Here is a 19,223-nt window from a genome sequence, read left to right as displayed (position 1 = left end):
ACCTTTCTAAAAAAAAAAAAAAAAAAAAATACATTACATATGGATTCTATCTTAGACATGATGGAACTGGAAGCCCTAAAATGTCAGACAAGTAAACATATAAATTTTGCAAGATCGATCTAATGACTTCAAGTCGACATGTAAAAGAAAGATTCCTACTCTTTCACAATTCTAATATTTTTCGAAGTCTATCTAAAATAGGGAACAATGATGCACAAATAGTTTCACAAACAGCAAACTATGTTCTGCTGCGCTTGGAATTGCTAGTACGGGACCGGGCTCAGATGGGTTCCTGATGGGCTACAGTCATTAGGCATCCATCTCTGGCCCAACCTACTGTAACTTGAGCTGATATGACCTTGCTATCCATTGCCACCCTAATGAGGCCCAGCAACTGATCAGCCCCACATTCACTATATTATCTTGATCCAACATTTTTTTTTTTTTGGATATCTTGATCCAACAAGTGAGACCATAAAGGTCTTTAGACTCTTTAATGGGCTGAAATCATGTTAAAGAAAGATTTTTACTAGCATGGACGGTGGGAGGATGGAAATTCCATCCTTTCAATGCATTATGAATTAGATAAACATGAAGTGGGTAACCTGAAATCTTTGGTCTTTCAAAGCTGTTACGATAAAATGGTGAAACAAAACACATTGTTTGTACAAATTGTGATCATAATATTATGTTATGCGGGAGGATGAAGATTTAACTGTCAATTTTTCTTTTCTTTTTTTAAGATTGTAAATTGAGGTATTATTTATGCTCCAAATACCCTAGTTAGACTTGACCTTGGATTGAAGCGACCCAAACAAAAGCTATTTTGGTGGGCTATCCCCATTCTGAGTCAATTTATTTGTATTGTAGGTTGTCAATAATTGGTCTCTTGATAATATATGGAAAGGTTCCATAAAAGGCATCGTGGTTTCTAGACCAATCTAGGGACCAATGGAAACTAAGGGTGTAAATTTCAAACCGAAACCGAAACTGAGCCAAATTAACCGAATCAAATTTATTCGGTTCAAATTCGGTTTGAATATGTGAGTATGCTATTTGGTTCAGCTTGGTTTTGGTTTAGAGTGTCAGAACCATTGGTTCTAACTGAAACCAAACCGAATTGCTCTTATTATTCAAGAGTGTTTTTTGCAAGCTCTTTTTTTTATGTGCTAAGTGTTTTTTACAATTTATCATAACATATTTACAAGCTAAGATAATTTTGGAGTTAGCAATGGCCATAAGGGCCATAACTTGAGCCCAATGTGGCCTTTGGTCCATCGCAGTCATGGTTCAGAAGTGGAACCATTTTCATAACCGAATTAAAACTGAGGTATAAAACCGAACTACAACTGCATATCATAACCAAATTGGAACCGAAATCGAATCAAACCGAATTGAATCAGTTTGAGTATCTAAATACGGAACCGAGTCAGTTCTTGGTTCGATTATGGTCCACCTTATCATCATTTGGATCTGAACTGAAACCAAACCGATTGACACCCTTAATGGAAACACATACAAAATTATCAATAATAGTAGAATTTTCGCATTTACGTGGGACAGGGCAATCATTTTTTGCTCCCATTTGTCTTGGCGCAAGGGCCACCATGCCTGTTACGGTTCTTTTTCCCTATGTTTAGTTATAAAAATAAAAAAGATTATTTTTCTTTTTCCCTATGTTTAGTTATGAAAATAAAAAAGATTATTGTAACCAAGGATTAAAGTATCGGTATCGATCGCTGTATCGGTCTGTCAAAATTAAGATACGTATCGGAGGGTATCGTATCGTATCGGAGATACACTAAGATACGCTAAAGATACACACATAAATGGATAGGAAACATTTTTTTAAACACTTTTGCATAAAGAATTTGTTAAAAAAAGCTATTGATAACATGTATTATGTATAAACATTAAATTGAGGGTATCGTACTAAGAATTCAAGGTTTGTAGTTGTCCCATAAATGTAAAATCCTTGTTCCCAACCTTGATTTCCACTTTAGTTAGAGAGAAATATGACTGATAGCAACTTTGGAACAAAAACCCTTCAAAAAATCGTGTTTTTCTGAAAAATTACCCATCTTGGCCATTATATGACCGTAGCGCACTGTATCGATTCATACCGATACTCACTGATACGTATCGATACTCATCGATACTCACCGACACGTACCGATATATATCGATACGTGCCGATATATACATACCGATACTCACCGATACGTACCAATACATACCGAAACGTACATTTTACCTCAATTTTATATTTTCCATAAAGTCGTATCGAGGCATATCGTATCGTATCGATGTGTATTGGTGGTATATTGATGCATATCGGTATGTATTGTAGGATATATATCGATACGAAAGGATTTTAAAAATTCCATGTATCATATCGGTGTGTATCGTATCGGCCGGCTAAATTTAAGATACGTATCGGAGGGTATCGTATCGATATCGGAGATACTTAAAACCATGATTGTAACACTATTGTGTAGATTCATGCCTATACCTTTTCACATCATATTTGTTTACCCCATACTCTCATCTCATTAAAACCCTATTGAACGTTTGACTTTCACCCCCTCATGATGAGAATCATACTCTAACGTTATAGGTGAATCTCTCTCGTACCCTTCCGACCCTCTCATCCCCTCCCCTAAGTTCGGATCAGGTTCACATATGAGAACAATCTCATACGTTGCTGATTCATGGATTTGAAATTTACTACATGCAGAGAGAGAGAAAATGAATTCCAAATTCACAGATCAAGAACGTAACAATCTCATATGTGAAACCGTCCAGCCTCCCCTCGCCTCCCCTCTTGACCTCGAAAACGAAGGTGGCAGAGTCAAGAAGGTATTGACAAATTAAAAGAGGAAAAAAGAATAAAGAAGACAAATCGTGAACCTTAGGAGGACCCCAAGTGTCAGCCTGCATCGAGGCACCACTTTATTGGTCATTAACTTCCTTCCATTGATCCCATTGGTCCCAAGTTTCAAACATATCAATAAGAAAATACCAATTCCTCCGATTTGGTCCCATATCCCATCTTTCTAACAAAACAATTAAACTAGGATGTTGATATAGAGAAGGCTCTTGAGTCCTCACTCAAAAAAAATCTTGGACAGCAAGCAATGTTTTTCAAGTACTTGCTGTTGTTTCTTCTCCTTAGCAGATTTATTGTATCAAAACAAGAAGATTTTAATTTCACCTACAATGGCTTTCGAGGAGTTAACATGAGCTTGGATGGCTTAGCACAAATTACAGACAATGGCCTCCTACTGTTGGTACACACCAAACAGAGAGAGGTGGGTCATGCCTTCTACCCCAAGCCAGTTTCCTTTATGAATTCCTCCAGTGGTAATGTTTTCTCCTTCTCTACCACTTTTGTATTCGCTATGTTCTCTGAATTATCAACAATAGGAGGTCCTGGAATCGTGTTGGTGATCTCACCCTCCAACAAGTTCCCTGGTGCTTTCCCAAGCAGTTATATGGGCCTCTTCAACACCTCCAACATCGGCAACTCATCCAACCATGTTGTTGGAGTAGAATTGGATACTCTCCAAAACACAGAGTTTAATGATATCAATGATAACCATGTCGGTATTGATATTAACAACTTGAAATCTGTTAAATCTGCTCCGGCATCTTATTTTAGTGATCAGGAAAATCGACGAGTGAACCTCAACCTTTACAGTGGACACTCCTTGCAACTTTGGGTGGAATATGATGGTACAGAGAAGCAACTTAATGTGACTTTAGCTCCCACTACTGTCCCTGCTAAACCAACCATCCCACTCTTGTCCTTGGATGTTGATCTTTCACGGTTCATGGTAGATCCTATGTTCGTAGGCTTCTCATCATCTACTTCTGCCTTGTCAGTATTTCATTATGTGTTGGGGTGGAGCTTTAAGATGAATGGGAAAGCAAAAGAACTCTCTCTATCCAAACTTCCTAAGCTTCCTCGAATGGGACCCAAACCAAAGCCTAAAATTTTTACCATTGGATTTCCTGTTATCGGTGCTAGTTTGGTGTTAATTTTGATCTTCATCATCCAATTTATTGTTGGAAGGAAGAAAAAGTTCGCGGAAGTTCTTGAAGATTGGGAACTTGAATATGGACCTCAAAGGTTCAGATATAAAGACCTCTACATAGCAACCAAAGGATTTAATGACAAGGAGCTTCTTGGTATAGGAGGCTTTGGTAAGGTCTACAAGGGTATATTGCCCACCTCAAAAGAAGTTGCAGTGAAGAGAGTATCACATGATTCAAGACAAGGAGTGAGGGAATTCATCTCTGAGATTGTCAGCATCGGAAAACTACAACATCGGAACATAGTAACACTCTTGGGGTATTGCCGACGAAAAGGAGAGCTCCTTCTAGTCTATGATTTCATGCCCAACGGGAGTTTAGACAAGTTCCTTTTTGATCATCAATCAAAGACAAGGACAACATTGAATTGGAATCAAAGATTTCAAATACTCAAAAGCGTGGGATCCGCGTTACTATATCTTCATGAAGAATGGGAAAAACTTGTGGTTCACAGAGATGTCAAGTCCAGTAATGTGATGTTAGACAAGGAGCTAAACGGAAGACTTGGTGATTTTGGGCTTGCAAGATTATATGATCATGGAGGGGATCCTAAATCCACCCATGTGGTGGGAACGTTTGGTTATCTTGCACCAGAACTTTCTAGAACTGGCAAAGTAAGCCCTACTATGGATGTGTTCGCGTTTGGGATTTTTTTGCTAGAAGTGGCTTGTGGGAGGAGGCCAATTGATCCACAAGCATCAGAAGAATGTATTGTGTTGGTGGATTGGGTGATCTCAAGTTGGAATGGTGGGACGATTCTTGAAACTGTGGATCCCAAATTGGAAATGAATTATGAAGTGGAAGAAATGGAGTTGGTGTTAAAACTAGGATTGCTTTGCTCCCACACAGTTCCAACTTCAAGGCCATGTATGCGACAAGTTGTGCAGTATTTGGAGGGAGAGGTTCTATTACCAGAGCTGCCTCCTATAAGTCGGAGCGATTCTCTGCCTTCAAAAAAAGCAGGTACCGGAGGTGACTCATATATTTGGTGTCCTTATATTGGGAGTTCAACGAGTCCATCATCATCGATTGCAGATTCTCTACTCTCAGGAGGACGTTGATTCTATCTGATTATACGTTTAGTTTTGTGTAATTTAGATAGGATGTATCCCTCCCTTCTTTGGTTTGTTTCTCACCCCCCCCCCTCGCCTGCCCCCCCCCCCCCGCCCCGCCCCGCCCCGCCCCGCCCCGCCCCAATTTTTGGGTTTGTCCCCTCTTATAGGGGTTTGAGGACAATCTCTTAAGGGCTGGGTAGGGTTTTCACCCTGGTCTAGCCAATTTGGCTTTGTATGTTGTATTTGTTTTTCTTTTTTCTTTCCTACTTTAATATACTTTTCATTCATCCAAAAGAAGAAAAAAAGAATTAGATAGGATTAGTAATATAAATCTTGAAATCAAAACCTCCCCAGAGCAAGTGTTTTACGAGAATGGATCATCTGCATGTACGTTCACCTGGACATTCATGTGAGGATCCAACACCAGTCCCCTTTTTCTTCCACTATTTCATTGTTATTTTAATATTAATTGTATTTTGTTTTACTTCATATTATGAGTTCTCAGTGTGCTAAAAGCTTTGTGCTGTAATGGTAGAGTGAAGGAAATTTCTTAAGAGCAACAAGACACATGGCTTAAGCAAGTAGCCTCCATCAAAGTCTCCATCCATATAAGTAAGATCATATAATGTATTTTTAAGTATTGGTAGCGATATATGGTGACATATCCATTACAAAGACTAGTTTATCATGAAAGGCTTAATTAGGTGACCATGGTACACTACACTGGTACCACATAATGATTCTTGGTCGGTATACAACCTCATTTATAACGAAATATTTTTTTTTGGATAGATTTTATACGAAACCCACAATCCAAGATTTGCAACTTTAGGAGAAATATGCACTTCAATTTAATTAAACGGTCGTTGCAGCCAAGCTCAAGTTTGCAAGTTTAGGAATCTTAGTGGATGGCCAAAATTGCAATCCTAGGTTACAACTTGTATGATTCTAATAAACAGTGGTAAAGATTTACCACTCATATACCTATTAAAATAATGGTAAAGTGTTTTTTATGGGAGAGTGTGGTTTCTATGCACGTATGAGAGCTAATGAAAACAAACTAGGAAGTATCAACAGAGGCATCATTTTTCATTTTATGGGAGACAAGCCAGTCATTTAAGTACCCCATGTGTTTGGATGCAACAGCCACACTCCCCCCTAAAAACCAATCAAACCATTTCCTCTAAACTAATATTACTGCCTCCGACGCTTGTATACTAAATATATTTCTACTACTAAATATCAATATTTTGCGACCGTAATTGTTCATTATTTACCGTAGCTATATATCTATTATTATATTCTTTCTTAGTGGAGGTTATATTTAATTTACCACTGTTAAGTGATGATGTTTGGCACCACTGGCGCCGCTATATCCTCCACCGTTAAATCGCCTAAACACTCTTTTCTCCCCCTCGGTTAGGTTTTGTGGTTGTTTTCTACAAATGGTTTTAACTTCTCTCCATATACGAGATAGGATGCCACAAATGCTGGGACACCAAGAAGATTGAACCAATTTCAATCATACAAATCAAGGAACAAGGAGATTCTTTGTCACAAAGAAAAGGATCCTAGATGCTATGTATAGCTGTTCCATTCACCTATTTCGTCTCATGTATTTCATTCCACCTACCTTTCTTTTTGGAAGGAATTTCATTTCACCTACTTTTTCTTTTTCTTTTTATTTTTTTTTCTCTTTTTATTTTATTTTATTTTATTTTTTTTCATCCCTTTAAAAGAGAGAATCATTGGAAATTCAAGTATAGTGGACAATCTAATAAGTAATAGTTGTGTGGTGCTACAACTCACCTTTGAATCTAAATTTGACTTTCAGCTTCCAAAGCTATTGAGTAGGGAAAACCAATGCTCCTGCAATTTATTGGAACTAATCAATTGCTCTAGTAATAGTTGTTCCTGAATTATTGAAGATTGACCTAGGATACATTCCAGGAAGGATCGATCGGCCACAAATGTTACCCAATTCACAAGGCACCCAATTCACAAGGCATCCTGTGTTGGTTGGTCGCAATTCAATTATTAATTTTAGCCGTAAAACAAAAATGCTTAATTTCCAGATTCTAGATCTTCAAATTTCAAAGTAGTAAAGGAGTTAAAATCATGAGTCATCAGAATAATATGGCCGGCCGTGATGTGATGAGTGTTCGCACCCTAAGTCAAAAAAAATGTCTACACTCGTAGATATTTTGAGAAAGAAGAGGAGACGGAGACCAATTAATTAGTGAAGAAGGACAAATTTTTTTGATTGATGTTACCTCTAGATCGAGGTTAAGATTCCAAAGATAGTGGCGTTTGTGGGCCTATGCTTATAGCAATGTCGAAGGTGAGGTTTCATTTGTATTGGGCTGCGAGTAACTTGAAGTAAAGTTCTTCTACATATCTTTTAGTAAAGACGAAGAAAAAAAAAAAAAAAAATGAAATAATGTCCTTTAAGGTGGTACTGTTTTTTCTTCTCCTAGAGGGATTTGTAGCATCACAACAAGAAGATGTTGGTTTCACTTACAATGGTTTTCGAGAAGTTAACATGAGCTTGGACGGCTTATCCCAGATTACAGAAAATGGCCTCCTAATGTTAGCAAATAACAGTTTGCAAAGGTTGGGTCATGCCTTCTACCCATATCCAGTTCACTTCAAGAATTTCTCCACTGGTACTGCTCTCTCCTTCTCCACTACTTTTGTATTTGCCATGTTTTCTCCGTTAACAACAGTAGGTGGCCCTGGTATAACGTTTGTGATTGCACCCTCAAGAGAGTTCCCAGGTGCTTTACCAGCCACTTATGTTGGCCTCTTCAACCCTACCAACATCGGCAAATCATCCAACCATATCATTGCAATCGAGCTGGATAGCCTTCAAAACAAGGAGTTCAACGACATCGATGGAAACCACGTCGGTATCGATATCAATGACTTGAAATCTGTTCAATATGCATCTGCTTCTTACTTCAGTGGTCAAGAGAATCGGCATGTAAACCTAAGCCTCATCAGTGGACAACCCATGCAACTCTGGGTGGAATATAATGGTGCAGAGAAGCAACTTAATGTGACTTTAGCTCCTATTAAAGTCCCTAAACCAACTATCCCACTTCTATCCTCCAAAATTGATCTTTCTAAGATCATCATGGATCCCATGTTTGTGGGCTTCTCCACAGCTACATACGCCATGCCAGTACCCAATTATGTTTTGGGATGGAGTTTTAAAATGAATGGGAAAGCAAGAGAACTCACACTCTCCCAACTTCCTAATCTTCCTAAAACTAGACATAAAACCAGACTTGGGCTTTTTACTGTTACATTTTCTGTGATAGGTGCTACTTTACTGTTAATCTCAATCTTTTTCATCATCCGATTTATAGTGAAAAGGAAGAGAAAGTTTGCCGAAGTGCTTGAAGATTGGGAACTCGATTATGGACCTTACAGGTTCAAATATAAAGATCTCTACATCGCCACCAAGGGATTCAAGAAAATGGAGCTACTTGGAACTGGTGGCTTTGGTATGGTCTATAGAGGTGTATTACCCAAATCCAAAACCGAAGTTGCAGTGAAGAGAGTCTCCCACAATTCTAAACAAGGGGAAAGAGAATTCATTGCCGAGCTCATTAGGATTGGAAAATTGAGGCATAGGAGCATAGTAACACTCTTGGGCTATTGTCGACGTAAGGAAGAACTCCTTCTGGTCTATGATTTCATGTCCAACGGGAGTCTTGACAAACTCCTTTTTGATCAAACAACAACAAAGACAATGCTGAGTTGGTGTCAAAGATTTCGAATCATCAAAAGCGTAGCAGCGGCGTTGTTGTATTTGCACGAAGAATGGGAACAAGTTGTGGTTCATAGAGACGTGAAGGCCAGTAATGTCTTACTAGACAAGGAGCTAAATGGAAGATTAGGAGATTTTGGACTTGCAAGACTACATGATCATGGAACTGATCCTCAAACCACCCATGTAGTGGGGACAATTGGTTATCTTGCACCAGAACTTTGTAGAACTGGCAAGGCGAACCCTAGTGTGGATGTGTTTGCATTTGGAGCTTTTTTGTTTGAAGTTGCTTGTGGTAGGAGGCCCATAGAGCATGAAGCATCTGAAGAGTGCATGGTGCTAGTGGATTGGGTGATCTCATGTTGGAGTAGGGGCAAAATTCTTGATACTGTGGACCCAAAATTGGGTAAGAACTATGAAGTGGAGGAAATGGAGTTAGTGTTAAAACTTGGATTGCTTTGCTCTCACTCTATTCCAACTGAAAGACCAAATATGCGACAAGTTATTCGCTATTTGGAGGGAGAGGTTACTCCACCAGAGCTAACGTGCTTGGTATGAGACCCAACCATTGATGACACACCTTTTGTGCCATCAAAAGTTTTTAGTGATTTCTCTATGAAACTTTGTTTTATTTCATAGATTCTCTTAATTTCTATTTACATTTATCCACTGTTAAGTCACATAATTGAGTATGTAGCATTACTGTTATGTTTTGATTGTGAAGTCTACACTTTTTAGTTTATAATTATCTGATTGTTATCTTGAGGGTCAATTTAGTCTTTGGAAAAATAAGATGAAGGTCTCAACATTTGGCCAGATGTTAATTTCTCAAAGAATCTGGGCTAGCATAATGAATGGGATAAGTTTATATTTTATATCAAAAGTAATGGCTTTTGGAATCAACTTTAAAGTGTGTGATGAGGAGGTCCATTTGCTTTTATTCATTTCCCACCACGCATAATAAATCTCAATAACAAAAGAAAGCTTCCTAATATAGTCACAAATTGACTTACCATTAAATTTTAAGATCCACCACAATTCATTGGTTTCAGATTTATTGTGTTGTAGAAGGTTGGGGTTAACCATTAAAAACACTAGTCATAAACCAATTTTGAAGGTTTTCTGGTGCAGACCTCACCTAAGTTGGGTCAAGCTTAATTTTGATGTTTGTTCTTTAGGGAATTCATAAAGAGCAGGGCTGGAGGTGTTTTGAGGGATGAATTATTTTTAAGCTCCTTTAGTGTCTATTTGGGTGTGAAAGGAAGAGTTTTTGAAGTAGAGTTCGAAGGTCTCATGATTGGGCTTTTGCATGCAAAGCAGATGGGGGTTTCTGCCTTATGGATAGAATCTGATTCATTGATGGTTGTGACATTGATCCATCATCAGAAGATACCATGGTTCGGTATGTAGCGATGGATTCACCTCAAGACATATCTTGAGATGATTACTTGGAAGATATCTCATAACTTCAAGGAAGCGAACTCCATTGCGAACTACTTGGCAAAGAAGGTGACCAAGTTAGGAGTATCCACCTCAGATGAATGTCTTTCATCCCATATTACTGAAAAATTGGTTATGGATGTAGAGGGTCATCCCTCTATCAGATTTTGATAATGCGCTAGTTGGTCCCCTGCTGATGGCAATGCCGAAGGCGGGGATCTAGGTGGCGACTATTAGTTTTTGCTGTGAAAATTTTTCCATTTGTTTTTTTCTCTTAATAAAACTATCCTTCAGTGAAAAAAAGATCCACCACAATTTTCTCTAAAAAGGGAAGGATAGATCTTTAGTTGTGGTCAATACTTACTGAGGACTTCCTTTCCAAAATCCAAAATGCGCTAGAAAATGGACAAGAAAAGAAGTGGTGTCCATGTTTTCTTGAGAATTCGCTATAAACAACAATTCGAGATAGATAGATCTCTCTTGGACAAGGTTGTTCTTAGCGAACAAGTGTGGCAGATTAGGTATAAAAAATCAAAAATGTGAAATTTCTTTCAAGCTAAATTCCTCACTACTAGTGGCTCGTTGAAAAGGGGGTATAAAGCTTCCTCTGTTTGGCCAGGTGTGAAAAAAATGTCGAATTTTGTCAGAAGTAACGAGAGATGGATGACAGGTGATGGTAAATCAATTTACTTCTGGCATGACAGATGACTGGGGCCATCTTCTGTAGAAACGCAACCCTAAAACGATGCAGAAGATAATGGAAAAACAAAACAAACAATGCACACGGATTTTACGAGGTTCGGCAAGGTTGCCTACGTCCCCGGTGAGATGAGATCCTGCTTCACTATCAATGGAGAATAGGGTTACAGCGCTCGTCCTCACACCTCTCAGTATTGCTTGCATTACAGAGAAAGAAACCCTCGTTACAAAATATATAGCGGAAAAAAACCCTAATCCGGATCAAATTACAATTTCCAACCTAATCCGGATTAAACTACAATTGCCCTCAAATAAAAAAATTCGAGCGGGGGGCTGCGCCCCCCTACACCCCCTGCTGTGCAGGGGGGCCTCCTGCCCCCCTTGCAACCCCCACGGCCCGCTAACCGGCGTCCTGCCTGTCTAGGTGCTGCACCAATACTCCCTAGATTAAACTACGACGGAATACAAGACATCATACACCAACAATCTCCACCTTGGCTTGAATTCTGTCGAGCCTCCTGTAAAGATAACTTGTAGACGTCTTCATCATTGTACCTCATTAGAGGTACAAACCCGCACCTGTTTGGTGCGTCCCTCATCTTCAACAATGAGTAATATTAATCAAGTCCAAACAGGACTCGAACTTCTCTGTAGTAACTGGCTTTGTAAACATATCTGCAGGATTGAGATTTGTATGAATTTTTCTCAAGTGAATACTGCCTTCTGACACAAGCTCCCTGATCTTGTGAAATCTCACATCAATATGCTTTGTCCTTGCATGAAACACCTGATTCTTTGCAAGATGTATGGCACTCTGACTGTCACAATGTAACACTGTACCTCCTTGCTCCAACCCCAACTCACGAACCAGTCCAGCCAACCAGACTCCTTCCTTGGCAGCCTCAACTGCTGCCATGTACTCTGCCTCTGTAGTGGACAATGCAATTGTAGACTGAAGCATCGCCCTCCATGATATAGGTCCACCAGCCAATGTAAACACATACCCTGTAGTAGACCTCCTCTTATCTAAATCACCGGCATAGTCAGAATCAACATAACCTGCCAATTCTGTAGAACTTCCCTTGCCACTGAACATAACACCTATATCTTTAGTCTTGCTCAAGTGTCTGAAGATCCACTTAATTGCATTCCAATGCTCCTTCCCTAGATTACTCATGTATCTGCTAACAACACTGACTGCATGAGACAAATCCGGCCTGCTACAAACCATAGCATACATGAGACTCCCAACTGCGCTAGCATAAGGGACTTGAGACATCTGCTCCACCTCCTCATGTGTTGTAGGGCATTCCCTTTCAGATAACTTGAAGTGGCCAGCTAACGGAGTGCTAACCGGCTTAGCCTTTTCCATATTGAAACGCTCTAGCACCTTTTCAATATACCTCTTCTGAGTTACCCAAAGTTTACCTGCATTTCTATCTCTAAGGATTTCCATGCCAAGGATCTTCTTAGCGGCACCAAGATCCTTCATCTCAAATTCAGCACTTAACAAAAACTTCAAAGAGACTATATCATGTTTGTTCTTTGCAGCAATGAGCATGTCATCAACATAAAGCATCAACAAAATAATGGAATTATCACTTGACACTTTATAATAAACACAACTATCATACTCACTTCTTGTGTAGCCAATCTTCATCATGTGAGAATCAAAGCGCTTGTACCACTGCCTAGGAGATTGCTTAAGGCCATAAAGCGACCTCTTAAGCAGACAAACATGGTCTTCCTTTCCCTGCACCTTAAAACCTTCAGGCTGCTCCATGTAAATCTGTTCCTCCAAGTCACCATGAAGAAATGCAGTTTTCACATCAAGTTGTTCAAGCTCTAAATCATACATGGCCACCAAAACAAGTAGTACCCTGATCGAAGTGTGTTTCACCACCGGAGAAAATATTTCATTGTAGTCTATCCCCTCCATCTGTGCATAGCCCTTGGCTACAAGTCTGGCCTTATACCTTTCACGCTCCTTCTCAGATGCTGCCTCTTTCTTACGAAAGACCCATTTACACCCAATGATTTTTCTTCCCTTGGGTTTTTCCATAATCTCCCAAGTCTTGTTCTTCTATAGAGATTCCATTTCCTCCATCATAGCTATCATCCATTTATCATGCTGTGCATCACTCAACGCATCATGGTAGGAATATGGATCACCTATACCTATAATGAGGGCATAGGCAACCATGACCTCAAACCCGTATCTCATAGGTGCTTTGTGAGTACGCTTCCTTTTACCCTTTGCCACAGTATAGGGAACTTCTACTGCTTCCTGTTGTCTTAGTAAGTCACTTGATGACTCATTCTCTCTTGTTGTTTCTAACTCACCTAACTCCACCTGCATAGTAGAACCTTCTTTATTTTCATCAACTGCTTGTGAATTGTAATTTGACTTCACTATATGGGACTCATCAAACACAACGTCTTTGCTAACCACAACTTTATGTGAACTTGGATCCCACAACTTGAATCCCTTTACACCTTTCTTAAAACCAAGAAAGATACATTGCTTAGACTTTGAGTCTAACTTGGAACGCTACTCACTCTCAACATGCGCATAGGCTGGACAACCAAATATTTTTAGAATATAATAATCTACTGGTTTTCCTGTCCATACTTCAGGAATTTTACAATCAATCGCCTTTGATGGAGACCTATTGATGAGGAAACATGCCATGTTCACTGCTTTTGCCCAAAATCTCTTACTCAACCCTACATTCAGCCTCATACTCCGAGCCCTTTTTAGAAGTGTTCTGTTCATCCTTTCAGCTACACCATTTTGCTGTGGTGTCTTTAGAACCGTGAAGTGACGTGTAATCCCTTCAGCTTTGCACAATTCTAGAAACGGCTTGTATGTGTACTCTCCTCTATTATCTGTTTTCAAGTATTTAATTTTCTTTCCTGTCTTCCTTTCTACCTTAGCCTTCCATTCCTTAAATTTAGTGAACACCTCACTTTTATACTTCATGAAGTAGATCCAAACTTTCCTTGAGTAATCATCAACAAAAGTCACGAAGTATTTTGCCCCACCTTTAGATTTTATTGTTGAAAGACCCCATACATCGTTGTGTACATAATCAAGCACCCCTTTACTCTTATGTTTTACAGTTTTGAAACTAACCTTGCACTGTTTTCCGAACACACAATACTTGCAGAAGTTTAGTTTACAAGTTTTTACTCCCTTCAATATTTTCCTTTTATGAAGCTCTATCAATCATCTTTCTCCCATATGCCCTAACCGCATATGCCACAGATAGGTATCATCTGTATCAAATACTGCATCTGTAGTCACAGATGCTCCACTTATAACTGTGCTCCCTATGAGTCTGTATAGGTTTCCTGCTAGTTGTCCCTTCATGACAACCATTACACCCTTAATAACTTTGAGAACTCCACCTTCTGCTATGTACTTGCAGCCATTTGAGTCAAGTGCCCCCCAAAGATAATAAGTTTTTTCTTAATTCTGGTACATGTCTCACATCTGCTAAGGTTCTTACTATCCCATCAAACATTTTGATTTTGATAGTGCCTATCCCAATAGTCTTGCATACAACATCATTCCCCATTAGGACAGACCCACCATTATATGGTTAATATGTATCAAACCAATCCTTATGTGGACACATGTGATATGAATATCCAGAATCTAAAATCCAAAAATCAGAAGGTTGATTCTTACCTGATGATATAGAGAGTACATCTCCATCATCTTCATCTGAACTGTCAGCCACGCTAGCTTCCTCATATGCCTTATCTACACTTTTCTTCTTTAAGTCCACCTTCCTCTTCAAGCACTCTCTCTTCAGATGACCTTTCTTCTTGTAATAGTAACAAGAGACCTTTGTCTTTGCCCCTTTTGATTTTGATCGACTCTTTCCAGATCCCTTATGATTTGATCTCCCTCTTTCCTGCTCCTTGTCACCTCCAAAAAAACATTCTCCTTGAGATTTCGTACTACTGGCCTTCTTCCTTGTATCATTGGACATGAGGGCAACTGCAACTTCATCCATCTCAAGAGTCTCCTTCTTGTACAAGTGAGTTGTTACTAGGTGATCATATGATTCTGGGAGCAACGACAGCAATAGTAACGCCTTGTCTTCATCCTCGATCTTAACCTCCAAATTTGTAAGTTTACTTACGATCTGATTGAACATGTTAAGATGCTCTAATAGATCCGTACCTTCCTCCATTTGTAGAGAATACAATTGCTTCTTCACGAACAACTTGCTCGTTAAGGACTTCGTCATGTAGATGCTTTCAAGTTTCACCCATAACTACGGTGCACATTCGATACCCACAACATATTGTAGGGCATCATCAGAAAGATTTAATCGAATAGCACTTACCGCCTTTTTCTCCATCTCTTCCCAATCTTCGTCAGTAATTTTTGCAGGTTTCTTCGACTTCCCCAATAACGTTTTCGTCAAACCCTGCTGTATTAGAAGATCCTTCATCCTTTGACGCCAGAGGGTGAAATTGTTCTTCCCATTAAACCTCTCGATGTCATACTTGACATTCGATCCCTTCCCTTCCATCGTGATAGTAAACCCTAGAAAACGGAAACCTAGAGCTCTGATACCAATTTGTAGAAACGCAATCCTAAAACAATGCAGAAGATAATGGAAAAACAAAACAAAAAATGCACACAGATTTTATGAGATTTGGCAAAGTTGCCTACGTCCCCGGTGAGATGAGATCCTGCTTCACTATCAATGGAGAATAGGGTTACAACGCTCTTCCTCACACCTCTCCGTATTGCTTGCATTACAGAGAAAGAAACCCGCGCTACAAATATATAGCGAAAAAACCCTAATCCGAAAAGTACCGTCCTGCCTGTCTAGGTGCTGCACCAGTACTCCCTGGATTAAACTATGACGGAATACAAGACATCATACACCAACACTGGGGTCACTGCTTTGGTGGCAAAGAATAAGGGGCTAGATAATCACAAACAGGGGCAGTTTGCTGATGCCATCAAGTGGCTGTCTTGGGCAATATTGCTTCTAGAGAAAGCTGGCGACACTGCTGCCACCGTTGAGGTTCTATCCTATAGAGCTAAGTGTCACAAAGAAGTTGGGGAGTACAAAAAAGCAGTTGCAGACCGTTCAAAGGTATTAACATCTTTTTATTTGCTTTCCACTTTTCTTTCTCTTAGTTTGTGAGGTTTCATTTTTCTTTTCCCCAGCAGAGTATTTCTTCCTCTTTAATATACACGCAAAGTTTTTTAAACTCCATATCTGCCTGAAGTGGGAAAATTTTAGTCTGCAACTTGTATTGCAGGTGCTATAACACGACAGTACCAATGTTTCTGTCCTAGTACAGCGTGCACTCCTATATGAGAGTACTGAAAAATACAAACTGGGGGCAGAGGACCTAAGGGCTGTTCTAAAGATTGATCCCACTAACAGGGTTGCTAGAAGTACAATTCATCGCTTGAATCAATTATCTGGCTAGAGAGCTACTTCTGGGATTCCTTCAAATAATTCTGATTCTATCTTCTACCAATTCAGAAAAAGGTGCACACAATTCTGTTTCCCTTTCTGGAGTGAGAATTTTTTTTGGGGGGGTGGGGGTTCAAAACATGGGTTGTCTGCTGATCATTTTGTCTTTTGAGGTGTAATTTTGGATGTCACAACTCATGCACATATGATTGGAAAAGACTTGTTTCTCTTTGTAGTTTTTAGGGTTAGTGAGATACTATGAAAGGTGGATGATTCTACCTTCCTTTGAATCTCTCTTCTAGATAAGCACAGCACCAAATCACAAGATGGCAAACATGGGTGGGTCCATGTAATGAGATGCACTCAGAGTCCAAAGTGAAACAATAGAAGCATCCTTATTGATCTGAAGTGTTATTCTTTTAAGTTTTGTGAAAATTTACACTTCTATTCACTTTCTCTACTGATATGGGATTAAAACTTGATCAGGGAATTGGTTGTGATGTAACCAGTTACATGGACCTGTCTCCATTTCTATTTCCCACAGGTTGCTTGAGGATCTGTAACTTGTCAAATTAGGAAATGTGTCAGTGTGTTTCTCTTAATCTAGTTGGACCAGGTGATTTGCTGCTGGAATCTTAAGTTCCATTAATCCAAACCAGCAGTCATAAATATATCTTAAGTTTCACTAATCCAAATCAGCATCAACTGTTGAAAAGATGGATCTCACATATCTAAAGCCATGGTGAATTGGTCGTTTTTCTTTAAAAAACAGAAGGCAAGAGAGAGAGAGAGAGATGCATAAGTTGCCTTATCAAATGAAATGTGTAAGCATTCAAGAGGAAGGAGTATCCAAGTAAGTCTCATCTAATAATATACAAGATTTATACATTGGAAAAAACTTGAAAGTGTCTTCTCAAGGAGAAATTTTGGAATTTTCATTGGAATGCTGTATATCCCTCTGGGTTCAGACACTTTTCTGTTGCTGACTGATAGAAGAAGACAAAACCAGCATTGCTACCATTGTGTTTAAATTAAAACTTGATCGCAAATCCATAGTTCTTGGGTTCAAAAAAGCTGACCAGATTGGAAGGGGCTTACTAATATAGTTATTAATTAACATTTTTTGTTGGAAATTATCAATATGGCAATATGCTAATTAATGTGTCCAGCAATGCAGTTGGTAAGCGCCTTGGCTGGTTGTGAGTCTACCAATGGTAATCTGTCTACAATATTATTTCTAGGTTGAGGTACTGTTCTAATATATTGTTGGAATGTTTGAACCACCCACCTCTTCCTTCCCCCTTCATCCGGCGTTGTGAGTCCGAAGAGATTGGATCTCTCGAATGAAGTGAAGTCATAGGAAGCGAAAGACTGCTGGTGGGAGATCTGTATTTACATCCAACAAAGCCAAAAAATGTGAACACCTAACATGATACAGAATTGAACTACTATGCTAATGCGCTTCAACCTAAACAAGCAAGGACTCAAAAATGAACCCACAAAGGCTGACAGAGACAATAAGCATACCTACTTAGGAATCTTCTTTCTACTCTTCTCCACTCACTATTGGATAAGGAAAGACTAAAATGGCAGGGAAAGCACACTGAGACTCTCAGCTTTCCGTCCAAACTGAAGTTAAAATAGATCCTTTTCTATTTGGATTTGATCTCATGGTCCAAATTGAGTCAAAATTTTTTAAATGAAATATATATATATATATACATTAAAGTGGGTGTAGGTGGCATATTCCTATTGGTGATGGATCTAGCCCAGCCGTGAATACTTTAATTTTGTGATAAAATATGTATTAAAGTGGAAAAAGTTAGGGATCTTATGATTTGACTATCAAGAAGAGAAAGAAGGAGAATAATTCTTAGTCCTTTCGAAGTAAAGATAACTTTCTTGTGAAGTGGTCACCAACTTCATCTCTCTCTTTCTTGTGGAGTGGTCACCAAATCCATCTCTCTCTTTGTTGCTTTAAATGACCTCACTACCCTTTAATGTTATGATATCATTTTGTCGCTCTTACGAGAGAATATTACGCATTTAAAAAAAAAAAATTCTTATACTTCTTATTGGTTGAATCAAGTAACAAAAGATTTTCAGATTCACATACTAACACAAGTAGCAAATGGTACACGATGAATAAATAGTGCTTTTAAATGACGAACGGCTGTCGAATTGATGGTTAATAAATCACTAATAATTAAACCATGTCATATGAAATATTGCCCAATCATTTGGAAAGCAAATCATCTAATTTGATGATAGAGAAATCCTAGTGTTTGTTGGATTCTGATGATTTAAAATGGAATGTAGTCTAGTAAATCTACACATAGTCGTACAATTAAGTTTCACACCTAAATTTTGTGAACGTGTTATCCATGTTTCAATGCCTTTTTTCTCATCTACTAAGTCTTAGATCATATGCTCTACCAACAAAAAAAAAAAAAAAAAAAGTCTTAGATCATATGCAATTTGTGATGGATTTGTATCTGTATTAAGTTGTTTAACCAAAAGAAAAAAAAAAGAGCATCTCTTTTAAGTTAAAAAATTGACGGATAGATCAACATTTCAATAAAATGATTAGTTGAGGGAAAGGTTTGACATAATGGCATCATAATGTTGAAATAGATTATGAAATTTAATAATCTCCTTGTGAATTTAAAGGTTATATCATCCACAGCCCATTGAGTGTTATGA

At 38.8% G+C, this 19,223-nt stretch overlaps 1 protein-coding gene and 1 pseudogene across 2 annotated transcripts; both read left to right on the top strand.

Moving 5' to 3' along the window:
* The first annotated feature begins 3,079 nt into the window (after positions 1-3,079).
* LOC122093273 lies at positions 3,080-5,271 on the top strand (annotated as a pseudogene).
* A 2,276-nt stretch (positions 5,272-7,547) lies between these two features.
* Positions 7,548-9,633, top strand: LOC122094255 (L-type lectin-domain containing receptor kinase IV.2-like). Of its 2 annotated transcripts, XM_042664999.1 has the most exons (2): positions 7,549-7,816; positions 8,522-9,633. In XM_042664999.1, exons 1-2 carry the CDS (start codon positions 7,591-7,593, stop codon positions 9,481-9,483), a joined length of 1,188 nt encoding a protein of 395 aa, XP_042520933.1. In that variant the 5' UTR covers positions 7,549-7,590; the 3' UTR covers positions 9,484-9,633. The 2 variants fall into 2 exon arrangements, with proteins under 2 accessions (XP_042520932.1, XP_042520933.1); XM_042664998.1 differs by having other exon boundaries at positions 7,548-9,633.
* The last annotated feature ends 9,590 nt before the right edge of the window (positions 9,634-19,223 follow it).

The sequence above is a fragment of the Macadamia integrifolia genome, chromosome 11 (genome assembly GCF_013358625.1).
Source record: "Macadamia integrifolia cultivar HAES 741 chromosome 11, SCU_Mint_v3, whole genome shotgun sequence".
Lineage (NCBI taxonomy): Eukaryota > Viridiplantae > Streptophyta > Magnoliopsida > Proteales > Proteaceae > Macadamia > Macadamia integrifolia.
The sequence above is the reverse complement of the archived record's forward strand: the minus strand, read 5'-3'. Positions and strand labels throughout refer to the sequence as shown.

Coding starts and splice junctions, on each gene's coding strand:
- LOC122094255 (XM_042664998.1), top strand. CDS start 7,591: ATGTCCTTTAAGGTGGTACTGTTTTTTCTTCTCCTAGAGGGATTTGTA.